We start from the raw sequence: 13672 nt of genomic DNA, 5'->3' as shown, positions 1-13672 counted from the left end.
TGGTTCAAGCAGCAGCTGCCACTGGCAAGGTACTGTGCACTCTGCTTTGAGGAAAACAAACAAGATCAAATTTGACCTGTGCTCTCAAGGAGCTGATCCAGGCAACAGTCCTGAACAAGAAGATTATTAAGAAAACAAAAAGGCAGCACATCGCAACACATGACTTAGTTTCACTAAAGTTAGTGGTTTAAGGGGGAGAAGAAAATTATAAAACAAGTCCCCAGGGAAGTTGGGGCACTTCATAGAGAAGGTGAGGACCATAGCTAGGCTCTGAATTTTGGTGAAATGGGAGCAAGTAGGGTAGTTAGAACAAAACAGCAGAGAAATAAATGGATATAATATGTTAGGAGCCTATGAATACACAAAAAATAGGAGCTATAATTTATCTTTAGACCAAGAATTAATAAAGTTAATTGCATACCAAACTATGTGCCTGGAATTAAATTTTCAAAAGATACAATCTAAGCAGGATAATTTATAAATAATGAAGTGAAATGGCAAATTTGGCAATTCTCTATGTTACTTGATAATGTAAACAGCCAACTTCTATTTTCTGGTCGCAAATAAATGGCTTATTTGTCTAAATTCATCAAAGTATTTATTCAGCTCTCAATTTTTCTCTGCCAACCTAAGAAATATGCCCAAAGGGAAAAATAATCTCATAATGTTACCATATTTTAACACTGAGACCAAAGGGTGATTAACTATATTGTTTGGCTGTCTTCTCACAAAAATATCCTATGCTTTAGGCATTACGGTCCAGATTTCCAGGAGGGTAAAATATCCCAAGGTCATGGGCAGCTATTCCCAATCCAGAAGCAAGTCTTTTTAAGAGTCATCAAGGAGAACCCACACATGGAATTAATTATCACCTACTTTAAATCATCAGACACATTAATTTAAGGCCTGCAAATTTCAAAGGAAGCTAGACATCTGCACTGCTTTGAACACTTTGCATAACATGAGCAATCTCTCTAGTCATTACCTTTTAGATTCTGGCCTCGGCTCGTTTGTCAGTATCTTGATTTCCCCAATTAAGGACAGGAATATGAAAGGATGTTTTATATGTATATGTCACTTCAGAGTATCTGATTATTTTCATCTTCCATTTCCTGAAAACATTATAATTCTGCCATAATATCCTGACTCCACCTAAAGAGCTTATTTTAAGACTGGCAGCTCAAACTTTACTCCCTAACCAAGTTTCTATGATTGTTTTAGTCTAGTAAATGCACTTGGACTGGAAGATGATTCTGAAACCTGACCACTGTCATGGGGACTTGAGTTCCAGTGGTGGGGAAGGGCTGCACTGCACTTCTCTTAATCCCATGACCAGAACAACCACTTTTAAGACAGTCCCTAAGGCCAAGGGTACCAACTGTAAACATAAGACTTTGCTGATCTCATTGGTCTCAATTCAAAAGAAAACAATTTAAAGACTGTCTGATCTTTCTTTTCTTCCTTAATCACTACTCGGAGGCTGAGCTAAGGGACTTGCTGCCCTTATCTAGACTCAAAAAATAAAACAAGGTACAACTGGTCATTGGATCTACCTATCGTACATGATCTTCACATTCTTATTCTGGAACAAAACCACACCACAAAACTATTGTCAGGAGATTTTTCTCCCCTAGTTCAGTTATGAGGCTGTCACTGAGCTCTGTAGCAGAGCCTGGAGAAATGTATTCTTCCAGAAAGTGTATTTACTGATGGGAATTTCCCTTCTGCACCAAGGCTGTGGTGGCAATACATGTGTAAATAGCCAACTTTTGCTTACTGACCCAACAGCTCTTTCCAGCAGCCCCTCTCACAACCCAAGCTTCTTTGTCCTCATGCACATACTGTGAAAGGAATTCTCAAACTACAGAGAAAGATAAATTTGAACATGAATTTTCAGGGTCTCAAAAGAGCAGAGCTGAGACTCGAACCCAGGAATCACAAAACTGTTGCTTACTATGACTATGACATTTGATGAAAATAAATTCTGATAGACTAAAATATTACCGTTTAAATATTATCAAACATTATTTAAATAATATTTAAATATATTTGTCATGAAATTTATACAGAATATATTTGAGATCATGATGAAATATGTGATTCCCATACTGAAGATTATATATGTTTCTAAATGTAGCTCTGCCCCAAATTAGCTTTTATTGTAAACAAATCATTAAGGAAACTAGGCCATTTTATCACATTTTATTCTTAGTGTCCCAAAGAAAAATAAATTTGGAAAATAGTTTCAGAATGAAGATTTAAAGTGTTTTTCTTTCCTTGAATAATAAGAAAAGTTATTATTGGAAAAAAAAAGAGGAAGTATAGGAACGCATAATAATCATAACCAAAGCGAAAAACTTTACCACCCAACAACTGCCCATAAAAATAAAATTAACATTTGTTTAATCTCATATGCTGAAGCCAGGGGCAAAAGGCAAGCCTTTCACACTATTTGTGAAATGGATACCTCTTTCCATTGAGCTTCTGCTCAATAATTATTAAGCAAAAAACAGCTTAAGAGTTTTCAAAGAAAATGCACAGCTCCCAATTCTAAAAGTAGAAAGTGTCCAACAGCTGAAATTTCCCATACCAACAAGTTGATCTTCTATTAGTAGATTCATTATGGAGTGGCACTGGTTTAATTCCTGGTTTTGCCCCTGTGCGGTGTGATCTGAGAAACACTACCTCAATCTTCTGATCATTCATTTTGAGAGAGGGGCTGTACCATCTCTACTGAGTTGCCACCAAGAGAGAACATACTTTTTGAAAGTTCTAAATTAATTTAGTTAAAGACACACGATCAGGTCTTCCAAAACCTTATACCAATGGCCTTTAGAAATAACTGTGAATATCAATATGATCTGAAATCCCCCAAGTCTTGAGGTGGTTTCTATGGATTTTCATTTCAATAAAAGCATTTCTTTATGTCAATTCTTTTCCCAGCAACTTTTAATTAGATCACAGCTCTTTTAAGTATATACAATGACATTATAAAATGATTAAACACTAAAAAGATCACATGCACTTTTAAATGTGCTACTGTTTAGCAGGCACATTATTAATTTAACTGCTGTAGAGGTGGGAATAGTAACATTTTCAAAGTCATATTTCTGCAGTTCTCCACATCAGAAAAAAGAGATGAAAGGGAATTTGTAAAACTAGGACACTGACACTACCTTGTAAAAATGGAAGATGAAGGGACTTTACTGGCAACATGTAATATTCTTGTGGCTAAAGAAATAAGACATGGCCCAGCGTGGTGGCTCACGGCTGTAATCCCAGCACTTTGGGAGGCCAAGGCGGGCAGATCACCTGAGGTAAGGAGTTCAAGACCAGCCTGGCCAATGTGGTGAAACCCCACCTCTACTAAAAATCCAAAAATTAGCCGGGTGAGGTGGCACACGCCTGTACTCCCAGCTACTCGGGAGGCTGAGGCAGAAGAATCGCTTGAACCCAGGAGCTGGAGGTTGCAGTGAGCCGAGATCGTGCCGCTGCACTCCAGCCTGGGTGATAGAGCAAGAAGCTGTCTCAAAAAAAAAAAAAAAAAAAAAGAACGAAAGAAAGAAGACATTATCTGTCCATATTTCTATCTGAAACAATCAAGTAGTAGTCAATTCAGCAAATATTTGGTGCATAGCTCCATTGGAAACAGACGTGACCTGAACAAGGCCAAAAATTAACTCGGCTTAGAGCAGTTGTTCTCGCCCTTGATTGTATATTAGAATTCCTGAGGAGTTCCAAAAAATCTCAATGCCAAGGCCTCTCCCTACACCAATTAAATCAGAATCCCTGGAGGTAGAGCTCATATATGAGTATTTTTTTTTAATTCCTCAAATGATTCCAATGTGTAGTCAAGATTGAGAAACTGGCTGAGGAACACTATCAGCAATACAGTTATAACTCAGAATCCAAATGCAGAGTAAAGCAATTTAGTGATTTTAGAATTATAGCTGAGCAATTTATGAAAGCTTCCTGGGAAAAGTAGAGCACTGAAAGTTGGGTAGAGTTAGGAAATGTAGTTTGTACGTATGTGTGTGTTAGTACACACATAATTGGAAGGGGTGCATACAGGTATGTAAGCAACATACACTAAAACTCAGGTACTTCAAAGGAGATGACACAATTGCAAAAAAGAGCTGGCTACTACCATGTAGCAGCCAACCAAGAGACACTCAGCTCCACTCAGCTCAGTATTTGGTATGTCACAGAAGCCAGGTTAGCAAGACCTGTACCTTTCCAGACTGCTGATAACATCAGCTCTGGTTTAATCCATGCCTCCTCCTCTCAGTCTCCTTGATATATGCTCTAGAAAGCTTTCAGTTCTTTCTCATTTCCCTTCCTTTGTATTACTATTACTTCATAAATAATAGCAACAAGAGATGGCATTTATTAAAAGTTTAATCTCTGCCAAGCACTATGCTAATTAACTTTTATTTGCATGAAAACCTCCTGAGTTAGGTCCTATTATCATTATCTTTATTTTTTTAGAAGAGGAAGCTGAGGTTTAGTTAAATAGCCAAACTCATTGGTGGAACTGAGTACAGAGCATGCAGTGATCCTGTCTCCTGACCCCTAATATAATGCCATTCTTTAATTCTTTAAAGTCATTTTATCCTCCTACTCCTGTCTGTCTGTCTGTCTATCTATCCAGCTAGCTAGCTAGCTAGCTATCTAGCTATCCATCCATCCATCCATCCATCCATCCATCCATCCATCCATCCAGGAATATGAAAATGGGTGATCCAGAGTGTGTGGCAATTCCTCATGACCTTCATATAGACAGAGCCCATCCATCCTCCACAGGGAGCTGGGATGAGAAGAGTGCTTGTGTATGTAAGGAGGAGAAGAGAGGTGGCTGCATTAATAGACTACAATTAAAAACATTCTTAAATTCAAGACTTGAGTAAATAGCATTATAATTGCCATAAGAAAAACTATGTCATTTTTTTTGCACAACTGTGTAACCTCCTAAAATGTTTCTTTACTGCCTTAGCATTTCAGTAGCTTAGGATTAATTATAATATCAGTTAGAAACTTCACTTTACCTCACCATCTTAGGAATCTTTATAAAAACTGCTAAAGAAAATTGGCCTACTTCTTGATCCAGAGTAGTAACCTCTATTCCTACATTTTATTCCTTTCCACTGACAACTCAATCCATGGTCACTTGATTAGATTCTTTCAGTACAAAAACTGGTTAAAGATCTAATGAAAATTTAAGACAACCTTCAGGGTTTCTTTTTCATCCCCAGAGAAAATGAGATTTTAGACGTTTGATTATAGCCAGTTGAAGGTGAAGCTAGGATCAAAACTCCCAATTATCTGGCTAAACACATCACACAAATTCTCTTCTACATGAGATATACATTGAAATACATTAAATTGAAACCAACATGAAAACTGACATAAAAAACTATATACAATGCCAAATATATTAAAAAATGTGAAACCCTCTACAAAATGAGTAATAGACTTGAGGGAAAAGTCACTGAACCAAGGAAATCAGAATTCTTTATCAAAAAAATTTTTCTTTTTTTTTGAAGAAATTAAGCAATGGTCTTTAGCTAGAAAACTAAAAATTTAACTGGCAAATCATTTTCAAAGGAAAAGTTCAAGCATGAGCTTCTACATAAATTTTGGACATTCTCTGATTATAAGGAAATGACTTTGTTAATGAATAGCCAAATTAATTAAATATGCAATTCAAATAATCAAAGATTCTGGGGGTCTTATTTTTTACCTGGTTGCCAAAAAGGTTGAATCCATTAATTGCTTCTAGAGCTGCTTTTGCTAAACCAACAGAGCTAAAAGAGACAAGGAAATACTTTATTACTCTAATGTATGTGGCCACAAAATCAGAACCATTATCTGATGAATATTCACAAGCAAATTTCTTTATTAACATTCATAACAACTTCTGTAAGAAGAATAATGTCTAAGAGACCTCATTCTGACATTTCACTATTTTAATTTTCTTTTTTATTGTTAGTGATCACCTGGGAAAAATATTTCTAGGTTTACCTTGATCTAAACTAATGGTCATACTATTGATGGGAGTAGTTTTATTCCAGAATCATTTTTATTCACTAACTCAAGAAAAAAAGATGAACTTTAGAGGAAGGTATATTATGATGATAAGTGCAGTAATTAGCAGGTTGGGCATCATTAGTTCAGATCAATGTAACAGAGCTTTTCTGACATCAAATCTGAGTCTTAAGAAAGATCTTGCATATCATACAACTATCAGAGTGTGGCTTAAGGTATCCTTCAAACACTCTTGCCTAAGATGTAAAAAATAGGCATTATTTTATGCTCACAGAACAACTGATCACCTTATGTCTCATTTTTTGCTATATTCTTCCCTTTATAATAAAATGAATACTATTTCCCTTAGTGTCCTACCCTTTTGGCCTCTCAAATGCCATATACTATAGTGCTGGAAAATGGGAAGACCCATTTCATTAAAAATATGATATCATCTTTTAAGTATCTACCTTTAAATATTTTATATCTAATGCCCAGCTTAATTATTACAAATTTTTATTTGTTTTACTCAAAGCAACTGTATTTGCCATTAATATCATTTAAAGCTAATGATCTGTCATCTATTCAGCATTTCTCTGAAACAGATTATCAAACTATGGTCCCCAGAGCAGCACCTTCAGTATTACCTGGAAACTTGTTAGAAATGCTAGTTCTTGGGAATAGGGCTTCATAGTCAGTGTTAAAAAGCCTTCCAGGTGTTTGAATGCACTTTAAGTTTGAGAGCTACTGTTCTAAGCTATTCATGTCATCATTACCTACATCCTATAAGTTGTTTCATAACCTGTTTTTAAGAAATAATCACTTGTATTGCAGGACAATAAATAAGTCAGACACTTATTTTAAAGATACATGGATGGCAAGATGGAGTAGATATAATTTTCCCTAGTCTTCTCACTAAGTACAACCAAGAAGCTTGGACATTACATATAAAACAAACATAAAAAGACTTAGAAACATGGGTAGAAGGCAGTCTAGCTATGAACTTCAGGATTCTATGAACGACACTATGGTAAGTGCCCTGGGTTTCCTTTTTGCCTTATTTATACCAGTCTTAAAGTCAAAGGAGCCAACCACTGAGAAATGCCAGCACATGCATACAAAAAAATCCCCAACAAAAGCCTGTCTCTCTAGCCAAAGGACAGGAAAAGAGCAGCCTAGCAAAAATAAAACTTTTAGCCAATAACCACTCAGAAAAAACTTTACCCTACCCCCATCCATTCCAGCAAAGGCTGAGTAGAAACCTAGACTTCTACATTCATGAGTCTATTATGAGGCACAGTGCACAACTCCCAACTCTCTTAGTCATGGTGGTGTCAGAAAACTACAAGGAAGAAGTCAACACTTTCATTTCCAATAGGTGATAAGAAACCATTTCATCACCAATCAAGAGGTCACACATTTTCTCCTGCCCTATAAATGGAGGCAAAATGAGAACCAGTAATGAAGCACTCCTATATTTCCCAGCCAAGGAGGTATTAGTGGAGGCCTACTGAGGAGCTGGATGTCAACAAAAATAATGGCCTTATATTCCTACCTGGCAGTAATGAGGTGATGTGCCCTCACCCCTTCTTCTACCAGAGTGGTATAGAAAAATACAGCTAAAACAGAAAGTTAAAATAAGATCTAGGGTCTTATACTATTATGCCCAAAATACCTACATGTCAATCAAAAAACACTCCTCATACCTGGAACCTGAAAGATCTCAAACCAAATGAAAAAAATACAATCAACGGATGCTAACATTGAGAAGAAAGAGTTGTTAGAATTATCTGACAAAGATTTTAAAGCAGCCATGATAAAAATGCTTCAATAAGCAATTACGAACATGCTTAAATCAAAAAACCAGAAATCCTTAAGTAAGAAAGTATCAGCAAAGTTTTTAAAATTGAGAAATATAATAGTGTAAATAAAAAGTTCAGTAGATAGGCTCAACAGCAGAATGATGAGGACAGAGGAAAGAATAACCAAACTGGAAGACAGAACAACAGAAATTATCCAATTTGATCAAAACAAAGAAAACAAAATAGAAAAAAATGATTAAGGCCTCAGGGGATTTGTGGGATCATAACAAAGTGTCTAACATTCATGTCACCTGAGTTCCTAAAGGAGAGAGACAAAGGACAAAGCAGAAAATTCCCACTTAGCAAGAGCCATAAACCTACAGATACAAGAAGCTGAATGAAACACAAACAGAATAAATTTTAAAATGTCCATGCTAAGACACATCATAACTTCTGAAAATTAAAGACAAAGAAAAAAATCTTGACAGTAGCCAGAGATAACACGTTACCTATAGGGGAAAAATAATTAGAATGACAATGGATTGTTTATTAGAAACCATGAAGGCTAGGATGTGGCACAAGAGTTTCCAGTGATTGAAAGAAACAAACTACCCACTCAGAAAGTTATACCAGTAAATATATCACTTAGCAATCAGGAAGAAACCAAGACAATCTCAGATGAAGGAAAATAAGAGATTCTATCACCAGCAGACCTACCCTGAAAGAATGGCTAAACTCCATTCTCTAAACGGAAAGGTAATTTTTTAAAAAGAGGAAAAAACAAATATCAGAACACTAAAAAGAAACAAAAAACAAGGTAAGCATAAATATGGGTAAATACAATACATGTTTCTTCTCCTCTTGAATTTTATGTTTGACAATCGAAGCAAAAATTATAACACTGTCTGATACGATTCTAAATGTGTATGGAGGAAATATTTAAGATAACTATTATAAATTCAGAATGGTAATAAGACATAAATGAAAGTAAGTTTTCTATACTTCATTTGAACTAATAAAATGATGACATCACTACACTGAAGTGTTACCTACAGCAATCACTAAAAAGCTATACAAAATGATACAATAAAAACCACTACTGATAAATCAAAAAGAGATTTAAAAAAATCTTTAAGTACCCACAGGAAAGTAGGAAAAATAAAACAGAAAGATGAAAAATAGAATAAACAAACAAAAAAATCAATAAAATGGCATCAGCTAAGTTAGGAAAAGGTGGAAAACAGTTAAAAATAACATTAAAAAAGACATAAATAAAAAAGAAAATGGCAGACTTAAGCCCAAACATATGAGAAATTAATTAAATTTAAAAGCACGAAATATACCAATTAAAAGAAAGATATTTGCAGTTAAAATATGGCTTACCTATGTACTGTCTATAAAAAAGTGCCCTCAAATATAACAATATAGACATGCTGAAAGTTAAAGGATGGAAAAAGATACATCACACAATCAAAATAATGCAGGAGTGACTATATTAATAATAGATAAAGGAGACTTCAGAGCAAAAAAAATTATCAGAGACAAAGGATATTATAATACATAATAGAAAAGGTCAATCCACCAAGAAGACATAGCAATCCTAAATGTGTATGCACCAGAGTTGCAAAATGTGTGAAATAAAACTGATAGATCTGAAAGAATAGACAAAACCACAGTTACGGTTGGATACTTGCACACTTTTCTCCTTTTCTCTCAACAATTGGTAGAACAACTAGACAGAAAACCAGCAAGGATACAGAGGAACTAAATGAGCATTGACATTCAAAATCCTTAAAAACACATTTGCAAACAATATTCAGTAATATGTAAGCTGAATTATCACCATGACTAAGTAGGGTTTACTCCAGGGAAACAAGGCCAGTTCAATAATAAAAACCCAATTAATATAATTACCATGTTAACTGGCTAAAGCAAAACAAAATAACATGGTCATATCAATTGATGCAGAAAATGCATCGAACAAAATTCAACATCCATTTATGACAAAACTCTCAGAAAACTAGGAATAGAGGGAAATTCCACAACTTTTTTAATGATGTGTCTTTCTTTTAATCTATAAAAATTTAAGGGGCACAAGTGCAGTTTTGTTACATGGAAATAGTGCATAGTGATGAAGTCTGGGTTTTTGTTGTTGTTGTTGTTTTGTTTTGTTTTTTGAGACAGAGTTTCGCTCTTGCTGCCCAGGCTGCAGTGCAATGGCACAATCTCGGCTCACCACAACCTCCGCCTCCCGGGTTCAAGTGATTCTCCTGCCTCAGCCTCCTGAGTAGCTGGGATTGCACCACCACACCCAGCTAATTTTGTATTTTTAGTAGAGACAGGGTTTCTTCATGTTGATCAGGCTGGTCTTGAACTCCCAACCTCAGGTGATCTGCCCGTCTTGGCCTCCCGAAGTGCTGGGATTACAGGCATTAGCCACCACGTCAGGCCTGGGCTTTTAGTATAACCATTGCCTGAATAATGTACATTGTATCTATTAAGTAATTTCTTATCCTTCAAACTCTTCCCACCCTTCCACCCTCTCCAGGCTCCAATGTCTATCATTCCATACTCTATGTCCATATGTACACATTATTTAGCTCCCACTTTTAAGTGAGAGTATGTAGTATTTGACTCTCTTTCTGAGTTAGTTTTACTAAAGATAATAGCCTCTAATGTCATCCATGTTGCTAAAAAAGATGTTATTTCATTCATTTTATGGCTGAACAGTATCTCTTTGTGTACATATACACATTTTCTTTATCCAATCATCTGTTGATGAATACGTAAGTTGATTCATATCTTTGCAATTGTGAATTATGCTGCGATAAACATATGAGTACAGGTATCTTTTTGATATAATAATTTCCTTTCTTTTGGGTAGATATCCAGTAGTGGGATTACTAGATCAAAAGGTAGTGCTATTTTAAGTTATTCGAGAAACCTCCATACTGTTTTCCATAGAGGTTGTGCTAATTTACATTCCCACCAACAATGTATCAGTGTTCCCTTTTCTCCAAATCCTTCCAATATGTTAGTTTTTGACTTTTTAATAACAGCCATTCTGACTGGTGTAACAATATATCATTATGGTTTTAATTTGCATTTCTCTGATGATTAGTGATGTTGAGCATTTTTTCACATGCTTATTGGCCATTTGTATAAATTCTGCAGTTTGATTTACAAAAATTCTACAGCTAACTCTACTTGATGGTGAAAGAAAAACTGAATGCTCCCTCTCAAAACAAAAATGTCTGCTCTCACCATGACTAACATAGTACTGGAAGTTCTACGTGGTAAAATAGGGCAAGAAAAGAAAATAAAAAGAATATAGCTTAGAAAGGTAGAAATGAAACTGTATCTTTGCAGATGATATATGCTATGATTTGCATGTGGTTTGTTTGATCCTGCCAAGTCTCCTGTTAAAATCTGATCCCCAATGTTGGAGGTGGGGCAAGGTGGGAGGTGTCAGGATCCTGGAGGCAGATCCCTCATGAATGGCTTGGTGTCATTCCTATGGGATTGAGTGAGTTTCTTAGTCTGAGTTCCCGTGAGAAGTGGTTGTTGAAAAGAACCCGGCACCTACTATTCCCTCTCTTGTCATGTGATTTCTACACTCCGGCTCCACTTAGCCTTCTGTCCTGAGCTTCTTGTATATATAGCCTGCAAAACTGTGAGCCAAATAAATCTCTTTTCTTTATAAACTACCCAGGCTCCAGATTGGAGGCTTTGTTAGCATGCCTCACTCACTTGGAAAGAGCAAAATAACGTGCAGAGATTTATGCTGTAAACTTTTATCCAAGAAGAAACACAGAAACTCAACAAAAAAATGAAAGAAACTTCAGACACTTTGAAAGCTGTGGGTGGCAACCTACATGGTGAGTCAGGTGAAAATCTGTCTCCAGGGTGTGAAATGGGGGAGACTGCCTCCGTGACACACATTCACACTGGGGAGCTGGGCAATCCACACCACAGGGGAATGTCTCAACCCTACCAAGCAATGGTGCTGATTTGGTGAGCCACAAGGTGCATATGAGAAGTGATGGCTCATGCCTGTAATCCCAGAACTTTGGGAGGCTGAGGCGGGTGGATCACCTGAGGTCAAGAGTTCAAGACCAGCCTGGTCAACATGGCGAAACCCTGTCTCTACTAAAAATACAAAAATTAGCTGGGTGTGGTGGTGCATGCCTGTAATCTCAGCTACTCAGGAGGCTGAGGCAGAAGAATTGCTTGGACCCAGGAGGTGGAGGTTGCGGTGAGCCAAGATCGCGCCACTGCAATCCAGCTTGGGCAACACAGCAAGACTCCACATATAATAGAAAAAAAAATTGTTTTGCGTGCACTCCCACACCCCAGCAGAGATGGAGGGAAGCCATTGCTGATCCTACTTCATAAGGGACCTCGCAGAATTCTGCCAGCTAACTCAGACAGTGGTCACAGGTTGGAAGAAGCTGCCAATTAAAATAAGCAATCTAATCTACTGTGGGTATAAACCACATTGATCAGAAATGAGAGGTAAGCAGGAAGCAGGCTTTTGCCACAGAGGCAGGTGCTGGGAGCCCCTGCTTTGCAGGCAAACTGGAAGGGGTGTGGCCTGGAAGCCTTGGTCTTTGTCTTGGGCAGGAGGACTTACAAACTGGGGCAGTTTTGCATGCTGAGTGCAGACTGCCTGGGACCCAGCTGTTGCCAGAAGTCTGTGAGTGTGAGACCCAATGTGTTAAGAAAGTGAGAGCTGGGTGGGTCTCACTGCTGCCGGTTACCCCTCTCTCCTCCCTGAGGATTCTTTTATGCGACAGAGGCAGTTCCGCTCCTCCGTGGAGCATTACCCCAGTGGCCAGGGAACTGCCCTCGGATCGCCACTGGGGTCACAGCCTGAGTCCACACCTGGTGAGCCAGAGTGAGGACTTGCCTGATCCAGGCCCCACAGGCTATGCCCCTAGCCTAACGCCACAGACAGGGACTTTAGGGAGTTCCATGACCCTGCCCATTGCCTGGGATATGAGTGTTTCCCCAGGGTAACATAAGCCAAGTATAAATGCCCAAGGCCACCACTGCAGCTGGCTCTCTCCTGCTAGTGCCACTTCACTGTGAATCCTACTGCTCTTCTGAATTTGTCTATCCTGTGCAGCTGTCTCAAGCCAGTCTGGTGCTGGGGGCTGTTTACAAGGGATCTAGTGATGAGAAGACACAAGGGTTGAAGGTACTTGAGCAGAACAAACTTCCACAATGGGTATGCATCCAGTATGGCACCCTCTACTACAGCTTAGGACCAGGCAAAAAGGGAAGGGACCTTGTCTGAGCAAGATAATGGCCTCAACAAGTCCCTAAATTGTAGTTGGAGGTCAACTGACACAGCCCTCTACAATGTCTGCTAACATAACAACACGGTGCTCAGGAAGGAGAAAACTTTTGCATGACCTCAGCTAACACTATTACACCACTCAGGCTGCTCAGGAGGCGTTGGGCCTGTTCATGTACCCAGTACATTACTACTATATCTGACAATTGAGAAAGCCACTGCACTAAGGCTACTTATAACCAAAGAAATCTTACAGAGTCCATGCCACTCCCCTACTGCTACCATCAGAGTTGGTGCTTGAACCTGCCCTTATGAGAGGAGAGGACAGGTCAGCCTTGCCCAGCTCCACCCAACATCACCCACCTCTGGAGCTAAGAGTGGGGCCCAAACCATTACACATCCCGCAGACCTGTCCATAGCCTGAAGCACTAAAGAGCTTCTCCAGAGCTTCTCCAGATGGCTGACTATAGGTGCTAGTAACCAATTCACCTCAGAAGGAAGAAACAAAATCACAAATAAATAGTCACATCCCAAATAGAGTGTTACA

General features: G+C 38.0%; 1 protein-coding gene across 6 annotated transcripts in view; it reads right to left on the bottom strand.

Annotated features, from left to right (window-relative positions):
• PHKB (phosphorylase kinase regulatory subunit beta) overlaps window positions 1-13672 on the bottom strand; it is a 239098-nt gene that overhangs the window by 112231 nt on the left and 113195 nt on the right. For all 6 annotated transcript variants that reach the window (XM_055233310.2, XM_055233313.1, XM_055233309.2 and 3 more), the window contains one exon: window positions 5741-5804. In XM_055233310.2, coding sequence (XP_055089285.1) covers window positions 5741-5804 — 64 coding nt within the window. The remainder of the gene's footprint in view (window positions 1-5740; window positions 5805-13672) is intronic.

This window comes from Symphalangus syndactylus, chromosome 11 (genome assembly GCF_028878055.3).
Source record: "Symphalangus syndactylus isolate Jambi chromosome 11, NHGRI_mSymSyn1-v2.1_pri, whole genome shotgun sequence".
Classification (NCBI taxonomy): domain Eukaryota; kingdom Metazoa; phylum Chordata; class Mammalia; order Primates; family Hylobatidae; genus Symphalangus; species Symphalangus syndactylus.
Note: the sequence above shows the minus strand (reverse complement) of the source record. Positions and strands in the feature narration are given on the sequence as shown.